This window comes from Oxyura jamaicensis, chromosome 3 (assembly GCF_011077185.1).
Source record: "Oxyura jamaicensis isolate SHBP4307 breed ruddy duck chromosome 3, BPBGC_Ojam_1.0, whole genome shotgun sequence".
Classification (NCBI taxonomy): Eukaryota; Metazoa; Chordata; class Aves; order Anseriformes; family Anatidae; genus Oxyura; species Oxyura jamaicensis.
Window position 1 is genome coordinate 49677485 of NC_048895.1, and position 16230 is coordinate 49693714.

Sequence of the window (16230 nt, forward strand, 5' to 3'; positions counted from 1 at the left end):
CCTGTGATTTCCAGCCTCAACCTGCAAGCATGCAGGAGAACTCTTCAAGGTGTGGAGCCCTGCGCTGGTACTGAAGCAGTACCCAGCTGTCCAAACTCACCTCTGTGTTTGCTATCATTCATCTGCATGTCCTGATCAATATTTGATGGCATAATTGTCTGGAGGCCAGCAGCTCAGTCTGAAAATAAATAAACAGGAAATGTTTGTTTGGTTCTCAAGTGAGAAGTGTCCTGTGGTACCTTATTTAAAATGGATGCTTCTGGACATAATGCTGAAGGAAATACAAAGATGCTGGAGCACTTTCCACTTTGAAACATAAAAGTATATATTTGGCCTTCTGTCATCTTGATATAAATCAAGACCTGCTACTTGTCTAAAGCAAGCCTCTAGATGTAGCAACATCTGCATATTTTTCCTTATATCTTTTAACCTACTCATGTCCTCTGTGACTTGACAAATACATTTTTCATCATGTACTACAGATTGGAAAATAGCAAAAAGGTGGAGTTATTTAGAAAATAGGGATAGTGTAATGCCTGGACTGTATCTGAAAAAGTCCTCTTAGGTTAGTTGAAGTCAACTATTTGCTGAATCCAAAAGCAGCTGACAAAGGTTAGGTTTACCTGACCTTGGCGAAACTCTGTTCACTTCAGTAATTGTAGGCTTCATATCAGGTACCAATTAGTTCAGTCGTTTTGATATGACAAAGATAAATACTTGCCCACTGCAGCTCTAAATGCCCTCCAAGCCCTGGGACTAGTTTCCTTTCCCATTCCCTTTCCATTTTTTTTTCTTTTCCCATTGTCTTTTTTTTTTTTTTTTTTCGTTTTTTTTTTTTTTCCTTTCGCTTCTTTTCCTTCCTATTCCCTTTTTTTTTTTTTTTTTTTTTTTTTTTTTTTCCCCTACCATTTCAAACGGGCACTTTTTGCTTTCACTCTCTGTGTGGTCTCCATAAGCTTATTCGTGTGATTAGAGCATTTATGACAAAGTGCACCACTTTGTTTCCCATCTTTATTTTATTATTATTATTTTTTCCAAATTATTGTCTTCTGAATGATCCTGGAAGCTACCTCTCAGCTTCAGAAAAGACCATTCCACCACCGCCAAAGTTCAGCCTTTTCCTTTTTGCCACCTTTTGGGTCGCCGCACGGCCGCTATTCCCAGCGGGCTTCCTCTGCTCTGCGTCCCCCACCCCCCCTTCCTCCCTCGTGCCCCCTCTCGTGTCCCCCCCGTTTCTCCGCCGCGCGCCCCGCCGCTGGTAGCGGCCGCTGGGGTTCCGCCGGGGTGGTCGCCGCCGTGCCGCCGAGGGGTCGCCATGCCGGGGGGCGGCTGGCCGCAGGGGCCCTGGGCCGCGGGGCGGCGCTGGACCCGCTACCTCCGCGGGTCCAGGTCGCCCGGCAACGCGGTGGACGCGGCGGCAGCCGCCGCGATGAGCTCCAAGAGCGGCAAGAAGAAGGAGGTCGGGAGCCGCAGCAGCTCCGGGCTCCTGGGCCCCAAAGAGTAAGGGTGGGGGGAGCCGGGTGGGGCTGGACGGGGAGCGGGGACCCCAGCGACACTGGGGACGGGCGGGCGGTAACGGGCCGGGGGCGTTCTGCCCCGCGGGGACGGGAGGGGGCGCGCCCCGAGCCGCCCCGTGCGCTTCCCGAGAGACCCCATGCGTTCCCCAAGGGGCCCCAGGCGCCCCCCGGGCCGCCCCCGCTGCTCAGAGGGGACGGGACTGTGCCGTGGAGGGGGCACACAAACTGGTGGGGCGATGGAAGTTTCCTTGCTCAAGGGGATGCTTGGTTGAAAGTAGGGGCAAAGAGAAAGGTGGTGGTGGGGGAGGGTGGGTTTTTTGCCATTTTTTGGTTTAGTTTGTTTTCATTCCTTGGAGGCTCAGCTTTCGCACTGAGTTGTGCAACTGCAGAGTGGCTGAAGTTGGCAGGGATCTCTGGAGGTCACCTGCTCCAACCCCCTGCTCAAGCAGGGCCACCCAGAGCAGGCTGCCCAACACCATGTCCAGATGGCTTCTGAAGATCTCCAAGGAGGCAGACCCCACAGCTTCTCTGGGCAACCTGTGCCAGTGCTCCACCACTCACACAACACAGAAGTGCTGCCTCATGTTCAGAGAGACCCTCCTCTGTCCCAGCTTGTTCCCATTGCCTCTTTATGTGGAAGCTGTGCTTTATTTCTCCTGTGGTACTTGTTATGGCCCTGTCAGGTAGTGATATCCCGCCAAAGAGATTCAGAATGTGTGTCTTGAGCCTTATGAGAGTGGCAGAAATGAGATCACACATGCAGATAATAGGTCGTGTTGTGATATGGCTAGGTTCCTACACGAGAGGGACACTATGTTGGCCACAGCTCAGAGTATGAATCATGGAGACGCAGGACGGTTCAGGCTGGAAGGGACCCTGAAGATCATCTTGTTCTAGATGCATTAGACTTATGGGTACAAAGCATTCGATTTATGGCAAGAAGCATACAGCAGTGAGTTTTCACTGAAAAGTTTTTTGGGGTTTTAAAAACCTCAGAGCTTTTATTCAGGAGAATAATTTGGGGATCACATGCTGCCATCCATTTTCATCAGCTAGAGGAACTAAGCTAGCTGAAGTTTTCAGGGCTAAATGGCTAATGACCCTTACAGCACATCAATTTCATTTACAGGAAGGGAACATATTTCCCAATCCCTTGAATGTTTGCTTTATGTTATAATGAATCTCTGGAAATTAAGTGGATATATATATATATATCCATATATATATATATAAACATTCTCCCTATTTATTTTTTAAATATTTCTGTGTAAGTAGCATCTCTTGAGGTATTTTAAAACTATTCCCTGTTTGTTGGGTATTTAGTGCAAATTTTTCCTCTGTGAAAATGTGTATTTCTCCCTGCAAAGACAAATAACTAAATAGAAAATACCAAAGTTCTTTCACTGTTGCTATTTTGATCTATGAATTCGATATTTCTATCTTTTGAGCAACTTTCTCAACCTGAACTATGTAAATGTGCACACATGACACTGTCTGGATTCAGACAAAACAAACAAACATTAATGGCACAAAGTATGTGCTCATGCCCTTTTCTTCATTTTCCTGCCATAAATAAAGGTGTTGGTCCTACCACTTACTCCTCTCTTGAAATCAATCTTAAAATGCTCCTTTCTTCTTACTTCATATCCAGTTACCCAGCCTTTGCAACAAAATATTTTGTTTCAGATTTTCATACTTCTGTTTCACATTTCACATCTTGATTCACAATATATCTTTCCTGTTGCTGTGGTCAGCCAGCATCTCTAGTTCCTCTCTTTTCCTCTCTGCATTCCTTTGCTCAGTAACTTATTTTTTTCTTGTCTTAGCCATAGCCATGCTGCCCCTCATATTTACTTCAAGCAGTATATCAAAAAATTTCTGACAATATCTAAGCTGTCAGGGACAGGTGAATTTTCTAGCACAGGTAGAGTTCTATTTTCCTACTTTGCACTGTATGTAAAATTGATTGGGCTGTCATCCAAAAGATTTTTTCCCATAATAGGCATTTTTACTGTGTAAGATTTTTTTTTTTTGAGATGACAAAAATATGTACTTTTATATAGTAAAATCATTCATTCTCTCCCATTCATTCTCTCCCATATCATAGAAAACTTTTAAGAGATTCATTCATATGAAATGAGTGATTTGTATCAGAATATCTAGAACAGAATCTTTTTCTTTAGCACGCTGTTGCTTTAGGCTTTATTAAATGAGACCATGATGGATAAATAAGATTAGAAAATCGTTTTCCCTGTGTCAAGTTGAGACTAGAGAATATCTAATTACAACTGTTTTGAATGATATTAAGTTTTACTGGAACACCTCTGGAGTGTGAATAGGAGATATGCTTGCAATATATTTGAAATCTCTTGATGGACCTAAAAGGCAAGAGACATGATGTATCCCTCACTCTGCAATTATCATCTAATTGTAATGGAACAAATGTCTAGTATATGCCAGTGTTAATTCAGTGTTAGCATAGGAATATTTACTCATTTCACTAGGGCTGTTTTACATAAGCAGTAGTAGCTTGAAGATGTCCTAATGGTGGTTTAGTGACAGGTTACTAGACTACAGAAGATATTGTTAAAATCACTTGATTGTAATGCAGAACCTTTGTAACCCAGATTATTTTGTTTTTATCAAACCAATAACTTCTATTTAAACCGTAACATGTATTTTGTGTTTATTTTCTCTCCTTTGTGCTCTTTCCAGCTAGGGTAAGACTCACCAGTAAAATGCTAGAAGTTATAGCAGTTCTGTTCCTGGTTTTCTGACTAACCTGTCTCTAGTCATTTTCATTTATTTATTTATTTATTTATTTATTTATTTATCTATTGTCGTCCTGAAATATCAGTAAGGCCTTTTGGGTGGATGGGTGGATGGACTGAAGGAAGGAAGAAAAAGTTGTTTGTTTAGGACAATTCATGTCATACCAAGTTCAGCAAACTACTTGATAAATCCTACTGTTCAGGCTGTTGGGAAAAAAAATATTTCACTGTCTGTTGAGTTATAGATAATGAGTTAAATCAAGAAAATCTAGTGACAGGTTATTTTAAACTTTGGCCTAGCCTTTTTGTCTTAAACATTTTACCAGAAAGGTAGCCCACAATTTTCTCATGAAACTGTACAGCACAGCTCTGTAAAGCATTGGAAAACCAAGTCTGAATTCAGGACTTACTACCTTTTCAATCGTATTGTTTTTCATGCTCTGTAAATTGTAGGTGCATTTTGGGTTGCTTACAGGCTATATTCTGTAACAGTGTTTATTTTCAGTAAGATAATCATTCTGGGGAAAACATCTTAGTACTCTGTTCAAAGCTCTGGGTGGAAGTCTGGTTTTGCTGAAATCAGTGAAAGCTGTTGATAGTTGGGAGCTGAACATACTGGGGCTAAAAGCTTGCCCTTGAGAACATTTTGACAACTTAAATAGCCTTTCTTCTTGCTTTTAGCATGAAATAAGGACCCCTATTTCCCAGATTTTTTGGAATTTGCACCCCAAACCCAACATCAAAAAAATATTTTGGCATTCCTAGTCCCTTTGAAAGGTTAAACATTGAAATGTATTTCTTTTCTTTAGCTGTGCTGTAAGCCAGTGGTCTACAACCTATTTTGATTTTACACTACTATCAATAAAAATTGTGAGCATGCTCCCTCAATATACTTATATTTATTTATTTGTATATTATATGCATGCAATACTGAAGCTCTAATATTTTCTTCCTTTTTCTTCCACACCCTACTTTGGAAAGCACTGCTTTACACCACAAAGTTTCTATGGAGAGAGTGAGCAACCAGGCAGATTCAAATGCTGAACTACAGTCTGTTAAAGTCTACAGGGAGCTTTTTATTTTGATCAGGCTTATGGTTGAAACTTAGAACTGCAGTCTGTGATTTATGCAAAATGGAAGCAATGTTTCATTCTTCAGCATTCAGCATTGCTTCTAGAGTGCTTTCCCCTTTGTCATAGGATTTGTGATGTGCATACCAGAATAATAGGAACACTATTGATAGCAGACAGATTTACAGATCCATGCTATTTCTTTATTTGGAAATAGATTCTGTATAGTAAGGAACATCTGCATCATAGCAAAGTTATTCTGTATCATTATTGTCAAGAAAAATCATCAGAGTACCGAGCTGATTCTACAGGAGTCTACCCTGGAACAAAATATTAATACTGCTGCTCCTATTTATATTTTTTAATTAAAATTGCTGAACACAGTGATAGGACAAATTTGCTGTGTAACCCTATGACTTAGTCTTCACTTTGATTGCCAGTTCTGTGTTGGAGGGATTAATCTGTTTCCTCATTTAATGATTTTCTGCTAATAGTAAACCAATGGTAATGATTGTGAATATTTTATTAAAGACAGTTTACCAAGTCTTTTAGTGGGTTTTGGAGGTTAGAAGTAAATATTCTTATGTGCATACTATTAGATTGAAGCTGTGTTCTTTGTATGTATGACAATTACTTAAATAGATGACAAGGAAATAGCTATTATGTTCATTCTGTTACTGAGCTCGTTCAGTAAATTTGTGTATACCTCCTAGCATCCAAATTTTGCATAAGTCTGTCTATGGGAACTTCAGTAATCTTGCTGTTCATGTACCAGAAAAAAAAAAAAAAGAAATGGAAGTTTGCAAGCTGCCTGAGAAAATATTGTCCAATTAGTTTAGTATTCTTTGCAATCGCTAAGTAGGTTTTCTCTTTCTCTCTCTCTCTTTTTTTTTTTTTTTTTTTTTTTTTTTTTTCTGAACAGAGCTTGCAGTTGCAGGGACAAAATACATTTTTGTGTAATACTGTCTTCTTACTAGTAAATGGTATTTGTTTTCATGTGTCTCCAATGGTTGAAATACTGAATAGAACTATCAGTAGTATAAAAAAAGATAGAAGGTTAATTGTTTTTAAATATAATTTAAAAGCAAATCCTCAGAACAGTCAAGGCTTACCATAAAGAATTACAGTGCTATAATTTTAACAACTATAGGTAAAACTAATGCAGAAGCCCTCTGAGAGTAATGTGTACAAATATCTGGACAATATATTTTGATCACCTTAAAATTATTTTGATAGATTTCTAGTCAGACCCTTGGGGGGCCCCCCCCCCCCCCCAAAAAAAAAAAAAAAAAAAAAAGCTTACAGTAGTCAGCAGAGTGCATATGTAATATGGAAAATCAATGGGGATTGTTGGTGGATTATACTGCAGTACTGGAACAGGACTTTGAAAGCATACAGTCTCTGTATGGCAGGAAATTTCCTTTGTACTCTCTAAGCCAAACTTCACATAGGTCAATCTGCAGGATGCTCCATTGAGTCTCTCTTCATTACTGCTTTCTAATTAGGTGGCTGTTCCCTTCAGGAGCTATGCAGTTGTTAGAGATGACAGACTGAAGAGCTCAAAAGAACAGCTGTCCTTAAAGCTTTTCTTAATTGCATCATTAGAGGCTACTAAGAATCTGATCCTTTTCAGGTTTCAACAGCTACAGCTAGAATTGATGCTTTTGTCACCACTGAAGATTCTGGCTAGTAATAATGATAATGAATCGAACTGATTTGTAAATGAATTTATGAAACTCTATGCCATTGAGCCCAGTTCCCTAAATTAAAGTGAAGTCATCAGCATCTGCCAGCACAAAGAAAAATCTGAATTAGCGTTTGGGTTATTAGGGACAAAAGCGAGGAGTTAACGGTCAGAGCCAAGAGAGGCAAGTGGTGTAGGGATAATTGTAGCATAGGCACAACTTCCTAATGTACAGGTGAAGGTCAGAGTGCTGTTTGAGATCTTATTAGGGAGAGCAGTAGCTAAGAGCAATATTTACTGCTGATGGATCCTTCAGCACCTGCAGAGACAGGCTGGAGCCTGGACTGGCTGGGAGCAATGATTGAAGTTCAGCTGTGTGCCTGATTGCACTGAGTAGCAGGTTGCTGCATTGCTGTTTTGCAGTGGGATGCTGCACTAAAGCCTGGGATTACCTCATGTGTGCTATTAAGATTAAAGGTTGAGACAGTAAGAACACACACACAAAAAAATGGTAAAAACAAAACAAACAACAAAAAAAAAACTCCATTGCTAATTCATACTTGCACTCCCAGAGACATCGGGGAAGGAGTCAGCAAGTCAGCAAGTGTATGATTGTGGTTTTATCTACTTCTAGTGTGTTTCTCAGGTAAATATCCTGAAGGTTTAGATTACAGCAGCAGTTTAGAGAATAGAGTCTGAATAGATGAACTTTTTGGTGTTTTCGGGGCCCCACTAGATTGACTGAAGTTTAGGAGTGGGAAACCTCATGTCTTATGGATAGCTGTACAGTGGTTGAACTTGAATCTGCTTTCAGTGTTGTGCTGGATTACTACTGCTGGTTACTGTAAATTGTAATGTGTGCAAAAAATTTACATGGAAAATGTCTGTGGAAAATATTATCTCTGATCATCATTGTGGCCTTCCTCTGGGCCTGCTCTAACAGCTCTACATCCTTCTTGTGCTGGGTGCCCCAGCCCTGGATGCAGAACTCCAGGTGGGGCCTCACAAGGGCAGAGTAGGGGGGACAATCCCCTCCCTCAACATGCTGGTCACTCCTCTGTTGATGCAGCTGAGAACATAGTTGGCCTTCTGGGCTGCAAGAGCACACCACTGGCTTGTGTTGAGCTTTTTGTCCACTAGACCCCTGAAGTCCTTCTTTGCAGTGCTGCTCTCAATGAGTTCTTCTCCCAGTCTGTGCTCATGTCTGGGATTGCCCCAACACAGGTGCAGGACCTCTCAGCTGAACGTGTTCAACCTCATTAGGTTAATGTGGGCTCACTTCTCAAGCTTGTCCAGGTACCTTTGAATGTCATCCCTTCCTTCTGTTGTATTGACTGCACCACTCTGCTTGGCGTCATCTGCAAACTTGCTGAGGGTGCACTCAATCCCACTGTCTATGTCACTGGTAAAGATTTTAAACAGAGATAAGTATGATTTGGTGGGTTCTGATTAAGTTCCACTAGAGGCTTGAAGCAGATTTAAATTTTTGGACAAAAGACATTGAGGATACTAGTCCAGTTTATCACTGATACCATACATTTGCAATTTTTGGATTAGCCATATCCATTTTATGGTTAATTCTTCTGTATTTATTGAAAAGTGGGCTAGAAAGGGTTTATTGACTGTTTGTGATACCATTATGACAAGGCACTCTCTGTTCTCTCAAATAATTCAAAAGCAACATAAATCTGTAATGGCCCGCGATGCCAGTGCTTCCAGCTGCAGAACCAAAGAGTAGAAATGTCTCTGTAGCTTAAAGCTTAACCATCTGAAACAGTGGGCAAAAGATATCATCATGCAATTGCTTACTTTCCCCAGACATGGGAATGTTAGTGAGTAAATACGTAATGATTTAGGTTCAATTTGGATGAAATTCCCTGGTTTATGATTTTTCTTGAGAAGCTATTTACTGCATCAGTGTGCATCTGCAAACGCTTATTGTTCTAATATTACATTGTAATCCAACAAAAAATAGAGTCATTACTTGAGTGTTTGCATTGTCTTGCCTGAACATAAAACATCCACTTCTAATTTATTGTCTTTTCTTGTCTATTTACTTTGTACATGACTCATATTTCTGAGGCTGGTGTTTTTGTTAGTCTCAGAAACAAAGTTAAGCACACCTAGAATTTTCTGTGTAAACACTTTCTGGCCAAAAAGATGAAGAGCTTGTTTTCAGCACCTGTGCTTCATTGGTTGAAACGTTTCAGTGTGCACTCTGTGTAATAAAACTCCATATAATTTTATCTTTATAGTCAATTTGGTAATACTATTTTTTTCCTCTTTTGCCTTTAACTTTTCTGAGTTTCATTCTTTGAGGTGAGAGAATGGGTTCTTTCCAAAGTAAATATGATAAACGTAAGTTTATAACCATATTATATATTAACCTACCAGTATGTTGAATTTGTGGATAACCACAATTCATTCCAGCTAGAAAATTATGTATTCAAATTGTTTTTTCTTGCTAATTGTAATTAAAACAATAAACCCCTTAAGAACTCAGCTTATTGTGATCTGTAGCCTTCAAACTTCATGGACTTATGGGCATGAAAAGACTAAATCATGTATCTGTGGCAATATCACGATAAATGCTATACTCCCTGTTGGTCCTAATTTTAGGTTATTCTTTCCCTGTAACTCTAAGCATTGTCAGAAGATCTTGCAGGCAAGCATTGTCCATGAGCCATTAATTGAACTATGCAATCAGATATATGTCTAGACTTCTGTTACAATGAACTGTGCAATAAAGAAAAGCAGCTTCCAGAAGGAGAACTATATAGCAGGAATAGTGCTGCCAAAAGAAATAATAATAATAATTGTGCTTTGAAACTGGAAAGCATTCCTAAAATAACATGTTAGATACTCTGTTTGCTATGGATTATTCATCTACTTAAACAGAATTGTCTTTAGCTTCTTTTGAGAGCTCTGTGTAATAACACTGAAGAAATGGGGTTTCCTGGTGTTCTTGTCAGGGCATGCTAAGTGCTTTTTAAATGAGTTGACCTAAATCCACAGAAGTACTGAGGTGCTCTGTCATGCAGAGATTTTTAGTTCTTAGTTAATTACCACGTGCCATACAGAAGGCACAAAAGTATTTTACAGAAGCCAACTAGTAAGAAATGCTAAGGAATGAGCAAAGCTCAAGTCATATTTGAAAAACAATCAAACAAACAAACAACCACATTTCAGTACCAAACTAGTCTGGAAAGAGGTGCAGCAATTTTCCCAGCATTCTTATAGCTGAATGTAAGGTCAGGTTAATCTTTTCAGCAGGAAACACTGGGAGAAGCAAACTCAGAATAGTTACTAGTTTCATAATTTCTAGGGTGCTGTACAAGTATTTGGAGAAACATGACTTCAGATTGCTTCTGAGAGTCAGGAGCAGTAAAGAACAATTTAAAAAGGGATCCTCAATTTCCTGCCTCAGAGAACAACCAGAACCAGTGGATGCTCTGTGACCAAACTGTTAGTGTTTTTTCACACAGAGCTCTGATGGAAAGGGACTAAGGGACATTTTTCCTTTGTTGTCCTGGAACCAATCAATATTTCATGCAAAAACCATAATATCCTAAGTGTCATTATAATGTTCTCACATATTGGGCATCCTACTCCTAATGTCTTCTAATATTTGGTTTGCCTTCCTTGACTGTACTTGAACAAAGATCCTTATAGATCTATCATAATGACCCTGAAGCATTATCATTAACAGAACTGTATAAGCTGTAATCAATTGTTGCTAGTTGGAAGGACAGTGCATTGATCAAACATAAATTTTATCTGCAAAGTGGATGTAGATGTTGACAGACTACAAGATGCAGCAATGACCTCTTGGTGCCCATGTTAGTCTGTACTCGTTTCACTTAGCCTGTCACCTCCACTGTTTGAAACCAGGTATTTAGTTCAGCTGACATCACTCACATCTGCAGCACATTCCAGAGTCAACAGATTTGGGAAAATCAGTCAGAGATCAACTCTCTTGACTGGAATTGTCACCTGAAGCAGGCACTTTTCTTACCAGGACTTTCTACGACTCTAACTTGGTCTTGGTATATCATATTTCACAGAATCACAGAATCACAGAATCACAGAATCACAGAATTTCTAGGTTGGAAGAGACCTCAAGATCATCGAGTCCAACCTCTAACCTAACACTAACAGTCCCCACTAAACCATATCCCTAAGCTCTACATCTAAACGTCTTTTGAAGACTTCCAGGGATGGTGACTCCACCACCTCCCTGGGCAGCCTGTTCCAATGCCTCACAACCCTTTCAGTAAAGAAGCTCTTCCTAACATCTGACCTAAAACTCCCCTGGCGCAACTTTAGCCCATTCCCCCTCATCCTGTCACCAGGCACGTGGGAGAACAGGCCAACCCCCACCTCTCTACAGCCTCCTTTAAGATATCTGTAGAGAGCGATAAGGTCGCCCCTGAGCCTCCTCTTCTCCAGGCTGAACAAGCCCAGCTCCTTCAGCCGCTCCTCGTAGGACTTGTTCTCCAGGCCCCTCACCAGCTTCGTCGCCCTTCTTTGGACCCGCTCAAGCACCTCGATGTCCTTCTTGTAGCGAGGGGCCCAAAACTGAACACAGTACTCGAGGTACGGCCTCACCAGAGCCGAGTACAGGGGGACGATCACCTCCCTAGCCCTGCTGGTCACACTATTTCTGATACAAGCCAGGATGCCGTTGGCCTTCTTGGCCACCTGAGCACACTGCTGGCTCATATTCAGCCGACTGTCCACTATCACTCCCAGGTCCTTCTCTGCCTTATTTCCATCTTTGAAAGTGAGATATTTCCATCTTTGAAAGTGAGTATGATAAAGTCATCCTCAATAAAATACTTTTGTCTCTCTTCATTAAAAATGCTTATTTAAGAGCTAGATAGTACAAGGTTTCTGCTTTGGCAGGCAACTCTTGATTTTAATCTTCAATGTTCTGCTTTTGGAATGTAAATTTATATATATATATTATTACATTATATTATATATATATATAATATATATATTATTGAAAAATGTTTTTAAAAGTTTACCTGACCTCTAGTGTGGGCAGCATATGAAAGGCTGGCAGATGAATGACTTCCAGGCCATCTAATACCTTTCATTATCAAGTGCATTTTCAAATATGCTAAATAGGTTTTTTGCCTTTTTTTTTTTTTTTTTTTTTTTTCATTCTATATAAAAAGCTTTTTGACAGCTCTGTAGAATCGAGAGCAGAGATTCTTTACTGCAGCTAGGTCTTACCACTCAGAATGGCAAGATGAGCTTTTCTAGCCTTGCTCTCACATGCTTCAGATTCTTTACATTTTCTGCCATTCAAAGCAGCAGTATCCGTACTATTTTGTCCTGAAGCTCACCTGGTTTTTCTTCTTTCTTTCAGCTATTTACTAATGGTAGTTTATGCAATAAAAATTATTCTTCTTCTTCCTGGAAAGAAAAAAAAAAAAAAAAAGGTTAAAACAGTCAAAAATTAATAACAGTCTGTATGAACATAACACAAGCTGTGAACTTGGAGGTTGAATGGCACATAAGTTCCTCACCAGAAATATGTGAAAACTTTACTTAGTTTTAGCTTTGCTAAGATTTCATCATGATCTATATGAAATATTCAGTTGCCTTCTCACTGCATTTGTCATCATTTTTATGAATGTATCTTCATCTGTTTTCTCTAGCATATGGCACAAGTCTTGTATTCTGGCTATTGTGATTCTTATATTCAATTTATGACTTTTTTCTGTTAAAATTTTTATATAGGAAAAAAAAAAAAAGTATAGTTGACATAAATTGATCAAAATACCAAAAGTCTAAATTTTGTTGATAAGAACTGATCCAGACTTTGTAAGAAATTCAGCTGACATTTTAAAACGTTAAAGACCAAAATTTGGCAATATTTATAGGGCAACAAATGGAATTAGGCTGAAAATAAGGACAGCAAACTCAAAAATAAGTTTTAAAAAACATAATGCTTCTACGCTAATACTTTCTACCTTTCCACCATGCTTCTTTGAAAAAATCTCAAAGAAAGACATGTACAACTGGGACAAGAGATTTGGCACGTAGCATTTTTTCCCCCCTCTATAGCCTGGAATGCAAACTGAGAATTACCATCTCACCTCCATTAACAGGCAAATGAAAAAAAAGAAAAAAATCCGGACTTCTCTCTCACAAGGTTGAATGTGAGGCTTCATGAACACTCTCTTTGCATATCTGCAGAAGTATTTGAAATAGTCTCATTCTTGGCAAGTTGCTTAAGTCTACTTGTTCATCTGACAACTACAAGGATGTTGGCTACATTTAGAGATGAGCATATTACACTTCAAAGTAGTGACACACATTAAAAACTCCTTTAAAAATGACATGCCTATAAAATATAATCACTCGGTATTCATCTTTTCTTTTTAGTATCACTTTAATCTTCCACAGCTTGATCTAGCTTCACACAGAGCACTGTGCTTTTTGAGGAAAAAATCCTAGACAAGGCTTACCTCAGCAGACAAAAGTGACGTGATACAAAACCTGTTGTCATAGGTTTTGCGAGCAACTGTCATTACTACTTAGATGCCTTACAATTATTTATTCTGCTCCTTGTACCTGAACTGTATCCATGCCTTGATTCTCTACCCCATCCATAGGAGCTCTGAACTTTTAGACTAGTGTAATTTTTTTTTCTACAAAGTCCTTCAAGTCTTGCTTCCCCTGTCTGATGTAAGAATAAAGTTACCATAAATAACACATGCATATTTTGGTTTTATTTTGGAATTACTGCTTACTGTATTAATAGCAATAACTGTATTGCTCTTGGTGCATAGTAGATCAACTGATCATGATTAATTCTATTCATTCCTCTTCTGAAGAATGGCAGTATGTATGATGAAAAAGAGAAAATCATTTTGCAATGGAGTTACTGATAGTTGGTTAAATGTTCTCATATGCTTTCCAGATCCCTGTGAACTTGGGTGTTGCCATATTTTCCACTGTGAGTTTCAGAGGTGTTCGGATGCTACTTTTGAAAAACCATTTCAGTGATTAGAGTTTAAAACAACCTACTACCATAAATAAAATTTTCAAAGTTTTATTTATTTATTTATTTATTTATTCTTTTTCCTTTGGGTTTTTAAGAGATTGGGAAAAAAAGTTCAGTAGCTTTCCTCCAAGGGCACTTTTGGAGGACAATTTGAACAATCTGTTCTCTGCCCTTATTCCTAATTAAATTATTTTTACTGAGGCCAGAAATTGTTCTTTCCAGCTGCTCAAGCAATCCAAGGGATGGGACTCATTTTTCTTTACCTTTTCCTGGAAAAAGTCCAAAATTCTCATCTATTTGTGTCTCAACATTAGTTCCTAACTGGGAATATGAGATGTGAGATTCCTCATCTCCGTCTATTTCTTCACGTTGCTCTTAATTTCTGTACATATTAAGGAGTTCAGAGCATCCAGAAGAGTGATAAGAGATAAAAGCGTAAAAGTTTCAGCACTGAGCCTCATTCACTGACCTACCAGGTATAATTTATCTAAATATCATGTCCTGTTACTGAATCATTTCTATGAATTATTGGCCATCCCAAGAACTGAGGTCAAGGTGATAACAGGTATATGGTTAATAGCATATTTCCTGGGGTCTGAATAAAACCATGCTATACAGTATGATGGTTCTAGACATTTCATGAAAATAGTAGACAGTGGTAATGAAAGTTAAAAGATTTGCAGCTTTAACTCTAAACTAGCAACAGTCTCCAGGAGACAAGATGAAAATGATGAGAATCAAATTGATTTGGTCTTCTATTGGGATATTGTTTTGGTTAAATTTGTGGTTTATTTTTTAATCTTTATCACATGCTGTCAGTAATGTTGGTAACCATCTAAAACAACCACATGGAGCACTAAGATGCGATGAAGTGTTGGCCTGTGGACAGTTAGCAACAAATATCCCACTGTGGAGATAGATAAAAAAATTTTTAATAGTGTGAACCAAATGAAGATGGATGTCACAATCATTGTGTCTACGGAAAAACTAGGATACAAATATCAGATCATACCGTATCACTTAAATGTATCATACTACAAATACAATGGCTGGTTTGTTTAACAGCTGCTGTTCAGATGCCAATGCTCAGTCTTTTAGTTATCCAAAACATGCTTTAAGCACACACACAGATCAATGCTCAACTGAAGTTAGCAGATGCATAGACAATAACTGTAGCATGGCTGCTGGGTAGTAATTAAGCCAATCAAAACTTAGGTTCAGTTTTGCATCTCAATCCCCAGCTAGAGAACCCAATACTATGTACTATGTCCATCAAAACATCTGTATTTCTTTCTTAGGATGACAATACAAAGCAGATCTTAACAGACCTAGGAAATCTAGGAAGAAGGTTTAATAGGTATAAACCAATGAAACCTTAGAGCAAATAAAACCTAAACAAGCTTTAGATGCAAAAAGTGTCACCTTTTCTAATTTTCTCTTAAGAAATGAAAACAATCTCTGAAAGAACAAAAAAAACCTCAATATATCCATATGTAAATAACTAACCAAAAACCCTGAAGAAGTCATTGATAGGGTAGAATCTCTGGTTTTGTTTGTTTGTTTGTTTCTGAACTTCCAAAGTACAGTCACGGAAACAGTGAGAGCTGATGCATTTTTATCTAACGCCAAGCAAGATTGTATGTGACATAACTTTTTCAGGGGGAGGTTGGTTAAGAGAGTATTTTTTTCTAATTTGATGCACCAATGTAGAAATGGAAAATATTCGAGGAATGTATGAAATAGGAAGAATGGTGCATTACTGGATTACAAAACAATCAATCAATCAAACAACAACAACAACAACAAAAAACAGAGCACCAGTTACTTTCACATTTTGTGAAATTATTTTCAGCCAGTGATGCAGGATGATATAAGTACTTTGAGAAGCCAGAGTAGCCATGCTATTTTTTAAACTAAATACCAATATTTTCTTTTCTGTTATATCAAAATATCATAAAAGATCTCCCTTTAAAATCTCCTCAAGGTGCCAGATTCTAAAGATATTAGGCTTTTATTTTTAAAATGTATTTAAATATATTTTGGAACCAGCATGCAAAAATAGACCTCCAGATGTAGCCCAAAGCACTGTTTTCTACCATATCTCCTGGACACTTTTGTAAGAATTCTGTTTCTCGAAGGGAAGGGAAGGGAAGGGACGGGAAGGGAA

At 38.8% G+C, this 16230-nt stretch overlaps 1 protein-coding gene across 1 annotated transcript in view; it reads left to right on the forward strand.

Annotated features, from left to right (window-relative positions):
* Positions 1-1287: 1287 nt before the first annotated feature.
* ADGB (androglobin) overlaps positions 1288-16230 on the forward strand; it is a 113816-nt gene continuing 98873 nt past the window's right edge. Inside the window, exons 1-2 of the mRNA XM_035321928.1 lie at positions 1288-1501; positions 15341-15346. Of these exons, the coding sequence (XP_035177819.1) occupies positions 1316-1501; positions 15341-15346 (192 nt within the window). The 5' untranslated portion in view covers positions 1288-1315. The remainder of the gene's footprint in view (positions 1502-15340; positions 15347-16230) is intronic.